This window comes from Nyctereutes procyonoides, unplaced genomic scaffold, assembly GCF_905146905.1.
Source record: "Nyctereutes procyonoides isolate TBG_1078 unplaced genomic scaffold, NYPRO_anot_genome, whole genome shotgun sequence".
In the NCBI taxonomy this organism is placed as follows: Eukaryota; Metazoa; Chordata; class Mammalia; order Carnivora; family Canidae; genus Nyctereutes; species Nyctereutes procyonoides.
Genome location: NW_026575030.1, coordinates 20,097,193 through 20,115,318, shown reverse-complemented (window position 1 = coordinate 20,115,318; position 18,126 = coordinate 20,097,193). Strand labels below are relative to the sequence as shown.

Genomic DNA, 18,126 nt, shown 5'->3' with positions numbered 1-18,126 from the left:
CCTGTGTCTCAGTCTTTTACTTCCCAGACCCAGAATTATGAGAAATAAATGCTTTTTGTTTACCCACCCAGTTTACAGTATTTTTGTTATGGCAGCCCCAATGGAAGAAGATACCCATAATCTACGACCCTTTGTCCATGCTTTTTTTTTTTTTTTTTTTAATTTATGATAGGCACACAGTGAGAGAGAGAGAGAGGCAGAGACACAGGCAGAGGGAGAAGCAGGCTCCATGCACCGGGAGCCCGATGTGGGATTAGATCCCGGGTCTCCAGGATCGCGCCCTGGGCCAAAGGCAAGCGCCAAACCGCTGCGCCACCCAGGGATCCCGTCCATGCTTTAAACTCAAAGCTTCAGGGAAATGAAAAAAGAAACCTTTCACAATAAAATGCTTAATAATTGCTATCACAAAAACTAATTCAACGAACAATTCACAAGCTCGCAAGATATAAAATTAATATGCAAAACTCAATTGCATCCATATACAGAAATAATAATCAGAAGTTTTAACAGATGAGAAGACAAAAATGATAGAAAAATTGGCAGAAGACACAGAAAGTTCATCACCCCCCAAATTATAAAAATGTCCCTTAGTTATATGAAATACAATCTTTCTCATAATAAGAAATACCAAGTAAAACTACACAGAGATAGGACTTCCAGCCACTAATAATGATAGAGTAAAACACTGGTGGAAGACATCTTCCAACAGAAAACAAGTTTAAAACCTGGACATTATACAATAAGCCACTCCCAAAGGAGTTAGAATGAACATAATCAGACCAACTGCTCCTCCTGGCTTTATGCCTGGAGCTAACATAACCTAACACCTGTGGAAGCTAACACACACTTCCGGTCCCTTGAAATTCTAAGGTTCACAGGCAGGGAAGCCTGGGTGGCTCAGCGGTTGATCCTCTGCCTTCAGCTCAGTAAGTGATCCTGGGGTCCTGGGATCCAGTACCACATCGGGCTCCCTGTGGAGAGCTTGAGTCTCCCTCTGCCTGTGTCTCTGCCTCTCTCTCTCTCTCTCTCTCTCTCATGAATAAATAAAATCATAAATAAATGAAAAATAAATAAATAAATAAATAAATAAATAAATAAATGTTTACAGACAATTTACTGGGGAAAAGGTGCTCATTACAATACATTGAGGATAAAATAAGGGAATATTTGTATGAAATTTAAAAAAAAAATCAACCTCAACCCCTACCTCATGTCATAGTCAAAAACTAACTGAATGGATTATCAATCTAAACATAACTAAAACAAATTCTAGAAGAAACTTTTTGTGACTTTTGGGTTAAGCAAAGTTATCAAAATTTATAGCTAAGATCAGTGAATTTTCCTATATTGAAACTTACCATAGAAAAATTCTACCTCAACAAAGCTTTCTCTTTCTCTTTTTTTAAAGAAAAACTATGCCAATACCATTTTTCAACCATCAGATTAGCAATAATGCAAAAGTCTGCGAGTACTCTGTTGGCAAGGGTGTTTTGAAATAGGCATTCTCAACAGAAATGCAAAATGGTATCCCTACGAAGGAGAATTTGGCAGTTCTAACAAATCTACAATATCATTTACGCTTCAACCTGGCAATATCATGTCTAGCAATTTACTCAGAAGGTATACTTCTAATAATATTAAAATATATATGCACAGTATTATTTGTAGTTAGAAAATACTGGAAACTATTTTTCTTTCTCTTGAGAGATATGGAGTGATTTCCAGGAAATACTACCAAGGAAAAAAAGGAAGGTTCAAAAGAGTAAATAATATGTAATATTTAAAAAAAATGTAATATTTAATTTACAAGAACAGTTATATATCTGTTTATCTTTACAAAAAACACAAAAGGAAGGATAAACTACACAGAGATAAAACTGGTTATCTACAATGTGGTGGGCACAGGGTAGATAAGATACCGGAGGGAGTATCCTCTCTGATAATAACTTTTTATGTAATTTTTACTTTTGGATGCATATTAAAATCCTACACATTCAAAAATATACAAAGAAATCCATAAAGATGGGATGGGAAAATGAAAAAAAATCACTATTACATAAGGGCACCAATTATATATAAATAAATTAAACCTAGTTTGTAACTATTGTGAACACATGTAAAAAATAGAGCCTTTGTAAAGTACATTTTTAATTTATATTTCAATATATATTATTTATACAAGCATATATATGGCATCTTGGTTGGCTCAGGCAGATAAACCTCCGACCTCTTAATTTTGGCTCAGATCCCACAACCCCTTAATTTTGGGGTTGTGGGATCAAGCCCCTCGTGAAGCACCATGCCGAGTGCTGAGTATGGAGCCTGCTTAAGAGTCTCTCTCCCTCTGCATCTCACCCCACCCCCCTGGCACATGCATACTATCTCTAAAAATAAGTATTTTTAAAAAACCCACAAAACTGTAAGTAAAATCTGAAATTGAAAACAGAAGAATGTTCCCAAAAAAGAGTAACTATTTAGTACCTACCTTGCTTATCTCCTCTTCATATTCTCTTCTCAATTCCCCAGGTTTACTTAATAAGCGAACTGGCTGATAGTCATCAACTGTTTCAGATCAAGAAAGAAAATATTATTACAGATAATACAGAATTTTATGGCTGGCTTTGGTCTTTCATTAAACCTATATTGGGGCAGCCCCAGTGGCGCAGCGGTTTAGTGCAGCCTGCAGCCCAGGACGTGATCCTGGAGACCCTGGATCAAGTCCCACGTCAGGCTCTCTGCATGGTGCCTGCTTCTCCCTCTGCCTGTGTCTTTGCCTCCCTCTCTCTGTGTCTCTATGAATAAATAAAGTCTTTTTAAAAAATAAGGTTTAGGGATCCCTGGGTGGCGCAGCGGTTTGGCGCCTGCCTTTGGCCCAGGGCGCGATTCTGGAGACCCCGGATCGAATTCCACGTCGGGCTCCCGGTGCATGGAGCCTGCTTCTCCCTCTGCCTATGTCTCTGCCTCTTTCTCTCTCTGTGTGTGACTATCATAAAATAAATAAAAATTTAAAAAAAATAAAAATAAGGTTTAAAAAAATAAATAAATAAACCTATATTGGCCTGATCCCAGATTGCCAGGATCGAGTCCCACATTGGGCTCCCTGCAGGGAGCCTGCTTCTCCCTCTGCCTATGTCTCTGCCTCTCTCTCTTTCTGCGTCTCTCATGAATAAATAAAATCTTAAAAAAAAAATTAATCTCTACATTCAACATAGGGCTTGAACTTTTAACCCAAAAATCAACAGTCACACGTTCTACTATGGCCAGCCATGCGCCTGCCTATGGAATTCCATTTTATTTTTTAAAGATTTATTTTTAACTTGAGAGAGAAAGAGAGCATGAGCAGGGGGAGGGGGAGGGGTAGAGGCAGTGGGAGAAGACTAGACTCCACTCAACTCAGGGCTCAATCCCAGAGCCCCAGGCCAAGATCATGACCTGAACCCAAGCAATGACTGAGCCACCCAGGTGCCCCTGGAATTCCATTCACTTATTTATTTAGATTTTATTTGAGAAAGAGAGAGAGAGAGCACAAACTAGGGGGAAAGGGAGAAGCAGGCCTCCCACTGAGCAGGGAGCCCAATGTGGGGCTTGATCCCAGGCCACGGATCATGACCTGAGCCAAAGGCAGCTGCTTAATCAAATGAGCCCCCAGGTATCCTGGAATTCCATTTTAAAAGAAAGTCCAGGGGTGCTTGCCTTGCTCAGTCAGTAAAGCATGTGACTCTTGGATGTTGGGGTCATGAGTTTGAGCCCCATGTTGGGTTAAGTTTAATAAAAAAACTTAAAAAAAGAATGAAAGAAAAATAGAAAGTCCAGAGGTTTTCTGGTTCAAAACGGCACATGAATACATATACTTAATTCATGTTCTACAATCTATTAAAATAACAGTAAAGGAAATGTTAAACAGTCATCTTACAACAGCAAAGAGATTAGGGGAAGGGTCAATCGGTAAACAAGAAACAAATTTGGGGACACCTGAGTGACTCAGCAGTTGAGTATCTGCCTTTGGCCCAGGGTGTGACCCTGGGGTCTTGGGATCGAGTCCCACATCAGGCTTCCTGCATGGAGCCTGCTTCTCCCTCTTCCTGTGTCTCTGCCTTTCTTTCTCTTTCTGTCTCTCATGATTAATAAATTTTTTTAAAAAAAATTATTGATGTATTTAGAGAAGGAGAGAGAGTACGTGTGCATACCATTGCGCACAGGAGCAGGAGCAGAGGGAGGGCAGACGCAGACTCCCCACTGAATGTGGAGCCAACCAGGGGCTCAATCTTAAAACCCTGAGATCATGACCTGAGTCAAAATCAGGAGTTGGACACCTGACCCACTAAGCCACCTAGGTGCCCCTCAAAAGTAATTTTTTAAAGAAACTGAATTGTCTGGACAGAGCCAGCACAGCTAATATGAGAGGTGATGGCCTGTAAGCCTCCTAAAATCTGGCACTTGGGGGATCCCTGGGTGGCGCAGCGGTTTAGCGCCTGCCTTTGGCCCAGGGTGCAATCCTGGAGACCCGGGATCGAATCCCACGTCGGGCTCCCAGTGCATGGAGCCTGCTTCTCCCTCTGCCTGTGTCTCTGCCTCTCTCTCTCTCTCTGTGACTATCATAAATAAATAAAAATAAAAAAACAAAAAAAAAAAAAACCCCAAAAGAACCCTATTACAAGAATCTTTACAGTAACTTTATTCCTAATAGCCCAAACCTGGAACAGCTGACACCATGAACTGGAGAACTGCCATCAAAATATAACATAGTCAAATAGTAAGATGATACATAAAAATAAAAAGAAACTACTAATATCCAAAACGTAAGTCTCCAACATTATACTAAGAATCTTATGCTAAAAGAATATACACTGCATGATTACTATTGTATTTTGAATTGTGACTCCCAAAACGGTATGTTGAAGTCCTAATACCTGTACTAAGAATGAGACCTTATTGGGAAATGACTGTTGTGGTCATGATTGAGTTCAAACTGGAGTAGGGTGGGCACTTAATGCAGTATCACTGCTGTCCTCATAAAACAGGAGACAGAGTGGATGGAAACAGTCATGTAAAGATAGACACAAAGGGAGAATGCCATGTGATTATGGAGGCAAACTAGAGCTATGTGGCTGCAAGTCAAGGAATACCATGGGGTATTAGCAACACCCAGAAGCTAAGAAAGGCACGAAAAAGGGAAGAAAAAAGAAAAAAGAAAAGAAAAGAAAAGAAAAAAGAAAAAGGAAAAGAAAGGCATGGAACAGATTCTCCTCTGGAACTTTTAAGAGAACACATCCCTGCTGACAGCATTATCTGGAGCTTCCAGCGTCCAGAATTGTGGGAAAATAAATTTCTGTTAAGCCACCTAGTTTGTGGTACTCTGTTATGTCAACCCTAGTAAACTTGTAGAATTTCATGTATATGGGACGCCTGGGTGGCTCAGTGGATAAGCATCTGCCTTAGGCTCAGGTCATGATCCCGGGGTCGAGAATCGAGTCCCACATCAGGCTCCTTTCAAGGAGCCTACTTCTCCTGCCTGTGTCTCTGCCTCTCCCTGTGTCGCTGGTGAATAAAGAAATAAAATCTTAAAAAAAAAAAAAAAAAGAATTTCATGTATATGAAGTTCTGGAAAAGGCAAAACTCATCTATGGTGGGAAAAAATAAAAACACTGGTTGACTCATGGAGGGTATGGGTAGAGATTAACTGGAAAGCAAGGGTGATGGTAATATTCTGTATCTTTATAAGGGTTCATGTTACAAAGGGCTGTATGTATGTGAACACTCAATGAAGATACAATTTAGATTTGTGCATTTCACTGTATGTAAATTTACATTAAAAGAACAGTTACAGGCTAACATTGATCCCTCGTAAATATGTGTACTTACATATTTAAGGGAAAGTGAAATAAAAAAATAAGACAGATGACTGATGGATAGATGAAAGATCTATGACACAGCAAGCATAAAATATGTTACATCTGATTATGGGTATATAAAAGTTCTCTATAAAGTTCTTTCAACTTTTCTCTATGTTTAAAATTCTTCATAAGACGCCTGGGTGGCTTAGTGGTTGAGCATCTGTCTTCAGCTCAGGTGGTGATCCTGGAGTCCTCGGATCAAGTCCTGCATCAGGCTCCCTGCATGGAGCCTGCTTCTCCCTCTGCCTATGTCTCTGCCTCTCTCTGTGTCTCTCATGAATAAATAAATAAAATCCTTAAAAAGAAATAAGTATACCAAAAATCCTTTAAAAAAAAAAAGGGCGGGGGGGGATCCCTGGGTGGCGCAGCGGTTTGGCGCCTGCCTTTGGCCCAGGGCGCGATCCTGGAGACCCCGGATCGAGTCCCACATCGGGCTCCCGGTGCATGGAGCCTGCTTCTCCCTCGGCCTGTGTCTCTGCCTCTCTCTCTCTCTCTCTGTGACTATCATAAATAAATAAATAAAAATTTAAAAAAAATAAAAATAAAAAATAAAAAGGAAAAAAACAAGTGTTGGCAAGAATGTGGTTCAACCTTTAAAAAAAGGGGGGGGGGATCCCTGGGTGGCGCAGCGGTTTAGAGCCTGCCTTTGGCCCAGGGTGTGATCCTGGAGACCCGGGATCAAATCCCACGTCAGGCTCCCGGTGCATGGAGCCTGCTTCTCCCTCTGCCTATGTCTCTGCCTCTCTTTCTCTCTCTGTGTGTGACTATCATAAATAAATAAAAATTAAAAAAAAAAAAAAAAAAGAATGTGGTTCAACCTACAACTCATGCTACTGGCATGAGTATAAATTGGTAAACCCACTTTGGAAAACTGGTAGTATCTCCTAAGCCCTACCCAACCTGTAACACCCACCATGGGGTGGTCTTAGGGTATACTGAATATTTAAACTCAGAAAATGACCACAGGACCACATTTGGCATCAATTTAACAGCATGAGAGCAAGGAAGCCAGATAATCCTTGCTCCACAGAAACCAACATTTCTTACATCAACAACACAGGCACAGCTTCCCACAAGGAATATGCTCAGTTACAATGGTCACTATGCTCAGAGGAGCAGAGAGCATAACATCCCAATCAGTATATATAATTCCTTCCAATAGAGAGGCAATTTGTCCAGTTGAGGATCACTTTTCCCATAAGCAATGTTGCCTTGTTACATCAACATTCTTACCCTCAGGTTTTGGGGGAAATAAAACTAGAGATTTTTTTTTAATTTTTATTTATTTATGATAGTCACACACAGAGAGAGAGAGAGAGAGGCAGAGACACAGGCAGAGGGAGAAGCAGGCTCCATGCACCGGGAGCCTGACGTGGGATTCGATCCCGGGTCTCCAGGATCGCGCCCTGGGCCAAAGGCAGGCACCAAACCGCTGTGCCACCCAGGGATCCCAAAACTAGAGATTTAATCAAATGATTAAATGATTCTCATCTAGCACAGGAAAGGATTTAACTTTTTGATCCACACTGTGACTCCCAAATTCCGCTCTTAGATATATGAATATATCCAACAGAAATGCAGATGTGTTTACCAAAATACAAGTATAAAAATATTACAGCACTATTTATAATAGCCCAAAATGCCCAATATCAATGGACATAAAATTTTTCATTGCTTTCACTATTTAATAGTCACATAATACAGTACTATACAGTAATGAAGATAAACTGCAATCACGCATATCACGGATCAATATCCCAATATAATGGTGAGCTAAAGAAGCCAGACACAAGATACAAGATTCCATTTAAAAGGGTCAGAACAGGGACACGAGGGTGGCTTAGCAGTTGAGAGCCTGCCTTCAGCCCAGGGCATGATCCTGGGGTCCCAAGATCGAGTCCCACATTGAGCTCCCTGCATGGAGCCTGCTTTTCCCTCTGCCTGTGTCTCTGCCTCTGTCTCTCATAAATAAATAAAATCTTAAAAATAATAAAAAAAAAAGGTTCAGAACAGGTAATAGCAATCTATGGTGTTACATGTCAGAACTGTAGTAACAGGGATGGCAAGTGACTACAGACTGGGCCACAAGAAATCAGAAGTTCTGGATCTTGACCTGAATCCTGGTTATACAGACATTTTCACTTCAAAAATTCACTGACCTGCAGATTTATGATTTGTACACTTTTTAAGCGCAAGCGAGTGCATGCATGAACACTTGGGCAGGAGAAGACGGGAGAGAGAAGAGGGAGAGAGAGAAACCACAGCAGGCTCTACAGCCCACGCTGCATCTCACGACCCTGAGGTTGTGCTGAGTCGAATGAAATCACAAGTCAGATGCTTAACTGACTGAGCCACCCAAGAGCCCCTGATTTGTACACTTTTGCATGTATGTTATACTTCAGTAGAATTTACATGGAAAACAAAGCAAGGTGAATCAACTTCCAGAACAGAAAGTGAGATCTGTAGACCAGTTCTTCAACAAAACCACCACAACTGAAGAAAGGTATAAATAACTGGTCATATAAAAATCCCTTGGGGAGCCCAGATGGCTCAGCGGTTTAGCGCCGCCTTTGGCCCAGGGCCTGATCCTAGAGACCTGGGATTGAGTCCCACGTCGTGCTCCCTGCATGGAGCTTGCTTCTCCCTCTGCCTGTGTCTCTGCCTCTCTCCCTCTCTGTGTCTCTCATGAATAAATAAATAAAATCTTTAAAAAATAAATAAATAAACAAATATCCATGTAAATTGTCCTAGGATCATACAGCAAATGAAGAAATATTTCCAAAAAAATTTACTAAATCTCAGTAAGAAAAATGATAATCTGTAGCACTTGAACCACAACATTCTCCTCCCCCTTCCCCAAGCTAAATAAGAAGTTAGTTCCATTTCAAGTGGGGTGGCCAACTAATGATGTTGGCTATGATAGTTTGTACTTGTTTTCTGATGTTTCTATGGAGGGTTGACAGCTTGGAGCTACCTGCCATTTTTCTGACAGCACTCTATCAGCCTTCTTTTAAGTACTTACCACTAAAATTAGCATTATTTTCAAGAATGCCCTTATGCTTGGACTTCTCTACAGTCTATTGTAAATAAAGCCATTTTCTTTGCAGGAGATCTTTGGAGCTCTCAGTTCTTATGGTCTGCCTCTTTCCCTGGGCAAAATCTAAGTTACTGCTCTAGAGCTGGAAGGCAAAGACTATGGCTTACTTCTTTCCTTATGAACAGGGCATTAGGCAGGCATAGTAGCCTCCACAGTCTTCTTGGCTTTCCTGCCCTAGAACCTTTGCCCTATGACTGAGCTGTGATGAAGGCAAGGGGACCCTAATATTCTCTACCTGCTTTGCCTGAGGTAACGAACGCTTCCTTTCTCTGAGTATGAAATAGATGGAGGAAGGGAGCCCATAGTCTCTCAGGTCCACTCATCTGGAATTCAGCCTCTGCAACAGTGAGCTGGCAGGGATAAGACATGCTGGCAGTTTGTTCTTCCCAGAGGGATGCTACAGTTCTTTACCAGGAGCTAGAGAGACAGGGAGTCCTGGCTTGGCCACCTCACTTGAAATGGAGGCTCCTTATTATTTAGCTGGGTAGAGGGATGTTAGAACTCTAGAAAATGATCAAAGGTTTACAACAACCAAGAAAATGGTGAATCAGGAAAAAAAGCAACTTAAAAATAGTAGGAAAGTTTTGTGGCACTTTTGCTTTTGCCTCACGTCCTCCTCAGTGTAGTGGTAGTCTTGGACAAGGATATCCACATTCTCAGAATGGGACACTGGTTCCTGGTTCTGGAGGGGGTGGAACATACCCAGGGCAGGACACATGCTCCAAAAACACACAACAAGACCCCAAACTTTCACTGATCCCTAGGCTCAGTGCAAGCCTGGCTAAGTGCTGAAGAACTGCCTCCACACTGAGCCAATGTTTCAAGACAAAAAGGTGCTTTCTTGTTTTGTTTCTTTAGCTCCTGACATTAAAGGACATCTGTCAAAACGCTAACTGAACACAAGCGAAGGCACAGAGACTCAGGTGACCACACACAACAAGGCATACAGTCTTTGCAAAAATAGTTTGGTAAAGTTAGTAAACAAACGGACTATTATTCAACAATCGAAGAAAATGGTAAACTCTGGGGAAAGGAAGAAATCTGATTTCCAGTGTCACCACACTGTAACATTCAAATGTCCAATTTTCCAAAAAAAAAAAAAAAAAAAAAAAGTCACAAGGCATACAAAGAGACAAGGAAGCAGCATGGACAATTCAAAGAAATAAAATAAATTAACGAACTATTTTTGAGAAGTCCAGACATCAGACTTACTACTAAAAACTTTAAAACAGCCATCTTATCATCAACAAAGGGCACTGACAAAACTGGATATTCACATGTAAAAAAAAAAAAAGAAAAAGAAAGAAATTGGACCCTCACCCCACACCATACTAAACAAATTAGGTCAAAATGGATGAAAGACTCAAGAATAAGATCTAAAACTATAGAATTCCTAGAAGAAAACAGGAAAAAGCTTCATGACATTGAAGTTTAGCAATAATTTCTTGGATATGACACCAAAACCACAAATACAAAAAGCAAAAATAGATAAAACAGGACTATATCAAACTTAATAACTTTTGTGCATCAAAGGGCATAATCAGTAGAATGAAATAGCAACCCATGGAATGGGAGAAAATATTTGCAAATCTTATCTGATAAGGAGTTAACATCTAGAATATATAAACACCAACAACTCAACAACAAAAAAATCTGATTTTAAAACGAGCAAAACACTTGAACAATTCTCCAAAGATATACAAACGTCCAAAAACAATACATGAAAAGATGTTCAAAATTATTAGTCATTAGGGAAATGCACAACAAAACCACAATGAGACAGCATCTCATACTCATTAAGATGGCTTTATTTATTTATTTTTAAATATTTATTCATGAGAAACAGAGAGAGCAGAGACACAGGCAGGGAGAGAAGCAGGCTCCATGCAGGGAGCCCGACATGGGACTCAATCCCAGGTCTCCAGCATCATGCCCTGGAATGAAGGCGGAGCTAAACCGCTGAGCCACCTGGACTGCCCAGGATGGCTTTATTAAAAAAACACCAATACCCCAAAGAAAGTAACAAGTGCTGACAACAATATGGAAAAATGGGAGTCCTTGCACATTGCTAGTTGAAATGTAAAAGAGTGCAACTGCTATGGAAGAGTATGGCAATCCCTCAAAAACAAAAAACCAAACCAAACCAACAAAAAACACCCACAGAATTAACATATGATCCAGCAATTTCTTTCTGGGTACATACTCAAAGGAGTTGAAAGCTGGAACTCAAAAACACATTTGCCTGCCACTGTTCATAGCAGCATTATAAAAGGCAGGCAGAAGTGACTCAAGTGTCCACTGACAAAATGTGGTAAATACCTCCAATGGAGTATTATTCAGCCATAGAAAGGAATAAAATTCTTTTTTTTTTCTTTAAGTAGGCTCCATGCTGGCCATGGAGCCCAGTGAGGGGCTTGAACTCCTGACCCTGAGATCAAGACCTGAGCTGAGATCGAGAGCCAAACATTTAACTCAGGAAAGGAATGAAATTCTAACATATGCTACAATACGGAAGATCCTTGAAGACACTAAGTGAATAAATAAGCCAGATACAAAAGGACAAATAGTTTGATTCTACTTATATAGATACTTAAAGTGGTCAAATTCATAGAAGCCCGAAGTAGCATGATGGTTAAAAAGGGCTGGAGGGAGAGGGAACTGGAGAGTTATTGTTTAATGGGTATCGCGTTTGTTTGGGAAGATGAAAGAGTTCAGGAGGATGGTGGTGATGGTTGCACACCAGTGTGACTATCCTTAAGGCCACCGAACTGTATAGTCAAAAATGGTGGAAATGATAAATTTTTATGCATGCTGGACCACAATTAAAAAGACACAGATACTAAGATACCACTTCACATTTACTAGGATGACTATTTAATATGCACACACACCGGGCAGCATGGGAAGCTAAGCGGTTGAGCGCCACCTTCAACCCAGGGTGTGATTCTGGGGTCCTGGGATCGACCTCAGAGCCTCCCATATCAGGCTCCCTGCATGGAGCCTGCTTCTCCCTCTGGCTCTCTGTGTCTCCCATGAATAAATAAATAAAATCTTAAAAAAAAAAAATGCACACACACCAAAAAAAACAGAAAATAACAAGTGTTGGTGAGGATGTGGAGAAACTGGAACCATTATACGTTGCAGGTGGGAACGCAGAATGGCAAAGCCCTGTGAAAAAATTTGGCAGTTCCTTAAAAAGCTAAACAGAGAACTACCGTATGATCCAGCACTTCCAATCCTAGGTACATATACAAAAGAACTGGAAACATTCTAATACTTATATATGAATATTCATATCAGCACTACTCAAATAGGCAAAAGATGGAAACAATTCAAATGTTTATCCATAAATGAAAGGATAAACAAAATATAATAATACAATCCATAAAATACTATTTAGTTCTACAAAGGAAGGAAGTACTGATACATAACTGTGTATAATCTTGAAACATAAGTGAAAACCAGACACAACAGATCACATATTGTAGGAATACACTTGTATAAAATACCTAGAACAAGCAAATACATAGAGACAAAGTAGACAGAAACATGGGGAGGACGCCTTCTGCTCAGGGTGTGATCCTGGGGTCCTGGGATGGAGTCCCACATTGGGCTCCCTGTGAGGAGCCTGCTTCTCTCTGCCTGCGTCTCTGCCTCTCGAATATATAAAAATCTTTAAAAAAAAAAAAAGAAAGAAAAGAAAGAAACATAGGAGGAAAGAGTGGGAAAACAGAAGAATGGAGAACCATTGCCTAATAGCTAAAGAATTTGGGGTGAGGAAAAAGTTTTGGAAACATAGTGCTGAAAGTTGTACACTGTGAATATAATTAATGCCATTAGGCAGCCCGGGTGGCTCAGTTTAGCACCTTCAGCCCAGGGTGTGATCCTTAAGACCATGTCCGGCTCCCGGCATGGAGCCTGCTTCTCTCTCTGCCTCTGCCTCTCTCTTTCTCATGAATAAATATTTTTTTAAAAAATGCCATGAATACGCTTTAACACACTTAAAATGGTTAAAATGGCAAATGTTATGCTTTATATATTTCACCACGATTTTGAAAAAAAAAAAAAAAAAAAAAAACTCATGATGTAAAATACCAAAGTCACTGAACTGTGAACTTCACATGTATCCATTCGTGGGACGCCTGGGTGGCTCAGTGGTTGAACAGCTGCCTTTGGCTCAGGGTCCTGGGATCCATCCGGTCCTGCACTGGGGTCCTCAGAGGGAGCCTTGCTTCTCCCTCTATCTCTCATGAATAAATAAATAAAATCTTTAAAAAAGAATGACTGAACTAGGGGCTCTTGGGTGGCTCAATGGTGGAGTGTCTGCGTTCAGTTCAGGATCTAGGGGTGCTGGGATTAGTCCAGCATCCGGCTCCCTGCATGGAGCCTGCTTCTCCCTCTGTGTTTCTCCACACACACACAAACACACACACCTCGGTGTCTCTAATGAATAACAAATAAAATCTGCAAAAAAAAAAAAAAAAATCACTGAACTAGATGGAACCAGTCATTGAAAGCTTTTTTTAGGTTCACTGCATGCTTAAGAATTAAATGAATGGGGACGCCTGGGTGGCTCAGTGCTTGAGCATCTGCCTTCAGCCCAGGGCTTAATCCTGGGGTTCCAGGATCAAGTCCCACATCAGGCTCCTTTCGGGGAGCCTGCTTCTCCCTCTGCTTATGTCTCTGCCTCTCTGTGTGTCTCTCATGAATAAATGAATAGAATCTTCTTTTAAAAAAAAAAAAAAGAATTAAATGAATGGAGATGTACAGCCAGGTAAGTTTCTGTATTTCCGGTGCTGCTGCTGCTCCGCGGACGGACTACTGCTCATCTGTGAATATTTATGTCACCTTCACACGACGGAAGGCTCTATGTGGGCCATTCTTGGGGCGTTGGTTCTTAACTTTTCATTTTTAACCCAACTGAACGTAGCCTGGGCATTATAACAACGGACAAAATCTTAACCGTCGACCTCGACATTTTGGGATCCATAAAACCCAAATCCTCGAGAAAAAAAAATCTAGACACGTATCAACCGGTTTCTAGTGTGTGGAACACAAATGGATTGGCAGTGGTTTACTTTGTTTTTGTTTTGAAGATTTTTGTAAGTTATTCATTCATGACAGAGAGAGAGAGAGAGGCAGAGACACAGGCAGAGGGGGAAGCAGGCTCCACGCAGGGAGCTCGACGCGGGACTGGATCCGGGGACCCCCGAGGTCACGCCCTGGGCCGCAGGCGGCGCTAACCGTTGCGCCACCCGGGGGGGGGGTCCCCAGGGATTCACTTTTTTTTTTTAATTTTTTTTAATTTTTTTATTTATTTATGATAGTCACTGAGAGAGGCAGAGACACAGGCAGAGGGAGAAGCAGGCTCCATGCACCGGGAGCCCGACGTGGGATTCGATCCCAGGTCTCCAGGATCACGCCCTGGGCCAAGGGCAGGCGCCAAACCGCTGCGCCACCCAGGGATCCCAGGGATTCACTTTTTAAAGGATTTTTATTTTTTTCTCTCTTCCCCGCAGACTCCACACACGCCGGGTGTGACTCACCGACGTCCTCCGCCTCCTGCCCCGAGGCTCTGCGCTTGCACTCCGTGGCGTAGTGTTTCTGGATGACCGCCCACAGCTCGGCGTTGACCAGGGAATTCCTTCGGGTGTGGTACCGGGTCCACGAAGAGACCCGGCGGCGGCAGAACGGGCAGCACAGACTCGCCTTCTCCACAGTCGCCTGAAAGCACGGACTGCACAGCGTGTGGCCGCACGGCAGCGTGACGGGCTCGACGAGGATGTCCACGCAGATGCGGCACTGGCACTCCGACAGGGAGGGGACGGCGCGTCGGGCGGCCTCCATTTCCGGAAGCTAGCCGGGCACCCCCGCCATCGACCCCTGCAAGACAAAGGCGCTCGAGGCGGGCCCCACCGCGGCGGACGCCGCCCTGCAGCCGTGCAGCGTCCCGCCCGGCAGCCGGCGCCGCGGGATTCACACCCACGCCTGAGGCCGACCGCGGGCGCGCAGCCGCACGGAGCCGCCGGAGGAGCCAGGCTGCGGGGTCACCACAGCCGCGGCGGCGAGGCGGGCGGGACGCGCCGAAGGCCCCGCCTCCCCCTCACCCGCCGTGCGCCCGGTTGGCTCGCGGCGGCCGCGCCCCAGGCCGCGCAGGCGGGAAGCGCGGCGGCAGCACTTCCGTCTTACCGTGGTCGCAGGCGCACCCCGCGAGCCCCCCGTTCGGGCTTCCGCGCGCCTCCAGCGGCTCCCGGCGCGCGGAGACCGCGCTCCCCTTGCTCTCGTCAGCCGCAAATGCTCGTCGGCGCGGTGCTGCCGCAGCGACGCGGCAGAGGCTGTGACGTCACAGCCGCAGGCCTGCCCCCGGGCGGCGCGGCGGCGGGGCGGGACTTCCGGGTCCTCGGGGCTTCCGGAGCCTCGCCCGCGGGGACTCCGTATTGCGGCGCCGCCGGTGTCGCTCGGCTGGGGCTGCGGCCGGCCTCCCCGCGTGGCTGCTGCTCGCGGGTCCTGCGGAAGCCCAGGAGGATCGCGAGCGTGGGCTGCGGCACAGAGAGGGAAACCTCGACACAAGTTAGAGACCCAACAGGGGGCAGCCCGGGTGACTCGGCTGTTTAGCGCCGCCTGCAGCCCAGGGCGTGACCCCGGGTCGCAGGATCCACTCCCACCTTGAGCTCCCTGCATGGAGCCTGCTTCTCCCTCTGCCCGTGTCTCTGCCTCTCTCTCTCTCTCTGTCTCTCATGAATAAATAAATAAAATCTTAAAAGAAAAAAAGAAAAGACTCAACGGTCATTTTAAAAATGCTTCCCGGGGCCCCTGGGTGGCTCAGCAGTTGAGCATCTAACTTGGCTCAGGTCGTGATCCCGGGTCCTGGGATCGAGTTCTGCATCCAACTTCCTGCGGGGGGGGGGGGGGGTCTTCATAGGGAATTACCGGATCAGGGCGGTTTCCCCGGGAATCCGGTGTGAGCTGCCCTGCAAGGCCCTGGGTCTCTAGCCTCCAGCCTCAGGACCAGCGCTGCCACCGGCCATCCAGGACATTTTTTTTTTTTTTTTTTTTTTGCATTCAAGTCTTGTTACTGAGTATCAACGTCCGTACCCAATTTTTGGAAAAGAGATTCTTGGAAAAAGGAAAGGGAGGGAGAGGCTTCAAGAATGAGGAAGAGAAAAATTTGTTCAGTTCAAGGTCAAGATTTGATGAACCATTACTGTCACCGTCTTCAGTTCCATCCATTTCTATGGCGGTTTCATAGGACTTGGGAAGACAAACTACAGGATTGCCTCGATTCTGGGGCTTAGCTGTCACATGCATCATTTGTAATGTACTCCTGTACTATTAAATTCCAATCTAGAGCAACCAAAACTACGAAAGAAGTAAAAAAATATTTTAGTATTTTGTGCACTCTGGAATGAGTTTTCCACTTTGATACTAAATTCTTGTGCTGACAACTGATCCTACTGTTTTGAATTCTATGAAAAAAGTAGGTTTTGGGGATGCCTGGCTGGCTCAGTTGGTAAAGCATGCAACTCTTAATCCCATTTGAGCTTGAGCCCCACATTGGATGTAGAAATTACTTAAAAATTTTTTTTTAGGGATCCCTGGGTGGCGCAGCGGTTTGGCGCCTGCCTTTGGCCCAGGGCTTGATCCTGGAGACCCGGGATTGAATCCCACATCGGGCTCCCGGTGCATGGAGCCTGCTTCTCCCTCTGCCTGTGTCTCTGCCTCTCTCTCTCTCTCTCTCACTGTGTGCCTATCATAAAAAAAAAAAAAATATATTTAAAAAAAAGTAGGTTTGGGCTAGAGAAAATACAGGGATTAAATAGACTCATCCCTAGCATTTATGAATAAAGCCCAGAGACAGAGTTACTGTTTAATGGTTACAGAGTTTATTTTCAGACTGACTGTAGTGATGGTTGCACAGTGTTATGAATGTATCTAATACGCTGAACTGTCCGCTTAAAATGATTAAGATGGTAAATTTTATGCATATTTTACCGCAATAAGAAAAATTTTTGAAAAACAACAAAAACTAAATAAAAGAAAAGTAATAAAAGTCAGGCTTGAGTTCTTGAGGAAATGTTGCATAGATGTGGAGGTAGAGAAAAATATCACTGTGCATGAATACAATCTTTGAGGTGTTTTGGGTTTGCTAAGCCATTCAGGTTGGCTGCATGGTTTCCAGAGGGAGCCAAAGCAAGGAGGCATGGGCCCGTGATAGAGAGCTTTGGGAACTTTTGTTTTGTTTTAATGTGAATTCAGAAATCTTTGGTTGTCATCCACTTGTCCATGATATCAACACCTCAGCCTAAAATTGCAGGCTCCTTAATATGGTACCAACCTGCTTTTCCCTGTGGAATCTCCCATTATCCTTTTTTTTTAAAGATTTATTGATGATTGATTGATTGATTGATTAGAGAGAGGCGGGAGAGAGAGAGGTTCATGCGCCTGTGTGCACGGTGGGGGAGGGGCACAGAGAGTGCGATAAACTCCAGCCAACTGTGCTCAGTGTGGAACCCGTTTCAAAGCTGGATCCCATGACCCTGAGATCATGACCTGAGCCAAAACCAAGAGATGACACCCAACCAACTGAGCCACCCAGGTGCCCCTCTCCCATTATTCTTTTAAAGATTGAACTATGATCTAGTTGCTGGCGTCCAAATCTTGTGCTTTCAGACCATTGTCTGAAATCTTTTTTTTTTTTTAAAGATTTTATTTATTTATTCATAGACACACAGAGAGAGGTAGAGACACAGGAAGAGGGAGAAGCAGGCTCCATACAGGGAGCCTGATGTGGGACTCGATTCAGGGTCTCCAGGATCACACCCCAGGCTGCAGGCGGCGCCAAACCACTGCGCCACCGGGGCTGCCCCCATTGTCTGAAATCTTAATTCATTTTAATGAATTACTTTGTTGCTTTGCCTACTTGAAGGATCAACTCAATGTACTTCCTCCAGGAAATATTTCTTAACCACACAGTGATAGCCCTCCTCTGAACTCACCCAATCGTATATTGCCTAGTGATACTGGTTTTTATTATAGTCTTATCTTCTAAGACTTGCATTTTGACTTCTGTGTTCAGGTATTTATGTGTATTTATGTCTGTGTAGTAGATCCATATTATATGTTTCCTCAGGTTTC

The 18,126-nt window shown here is 43.5% G+C and overlaps 1 protein-coding gene across 3 annotated transcripts in view; it reads right to left on the bottom strand.

The window, feature by feature from the left end:
• The window catches only part of RNF168 (ring finger protein 168), a 31,247-nt gene extending 15,931 nt beyond the window's left edge, over positions 1-15,316 (bottom strand). Inside the window, exons 1-3 of one of the 3 annotated variants that reach the window (XM_055316498.1) lie at positions 15,181-15,316; positions 14,538-14,874; positions 2,486-2,562 (exon numbers count right to left, since the gene is read on the bottom strand). In XM_055316498.1, coding sequence (XP_055172473.1) covers positions 2,486-2,562; positions 14,538-14,838 — 378 coding nt within the window. In that variant the 5' untranslated portion in view covers positions 14,839-14,874; positions 15,181-15,316. The other 2 variants (XM_055316499.1, XM_055316497.1) reach the window with 2 other exon arrangements.
• Positions 15,317-18,126: the final 2,810 nt, after the last annotated feature.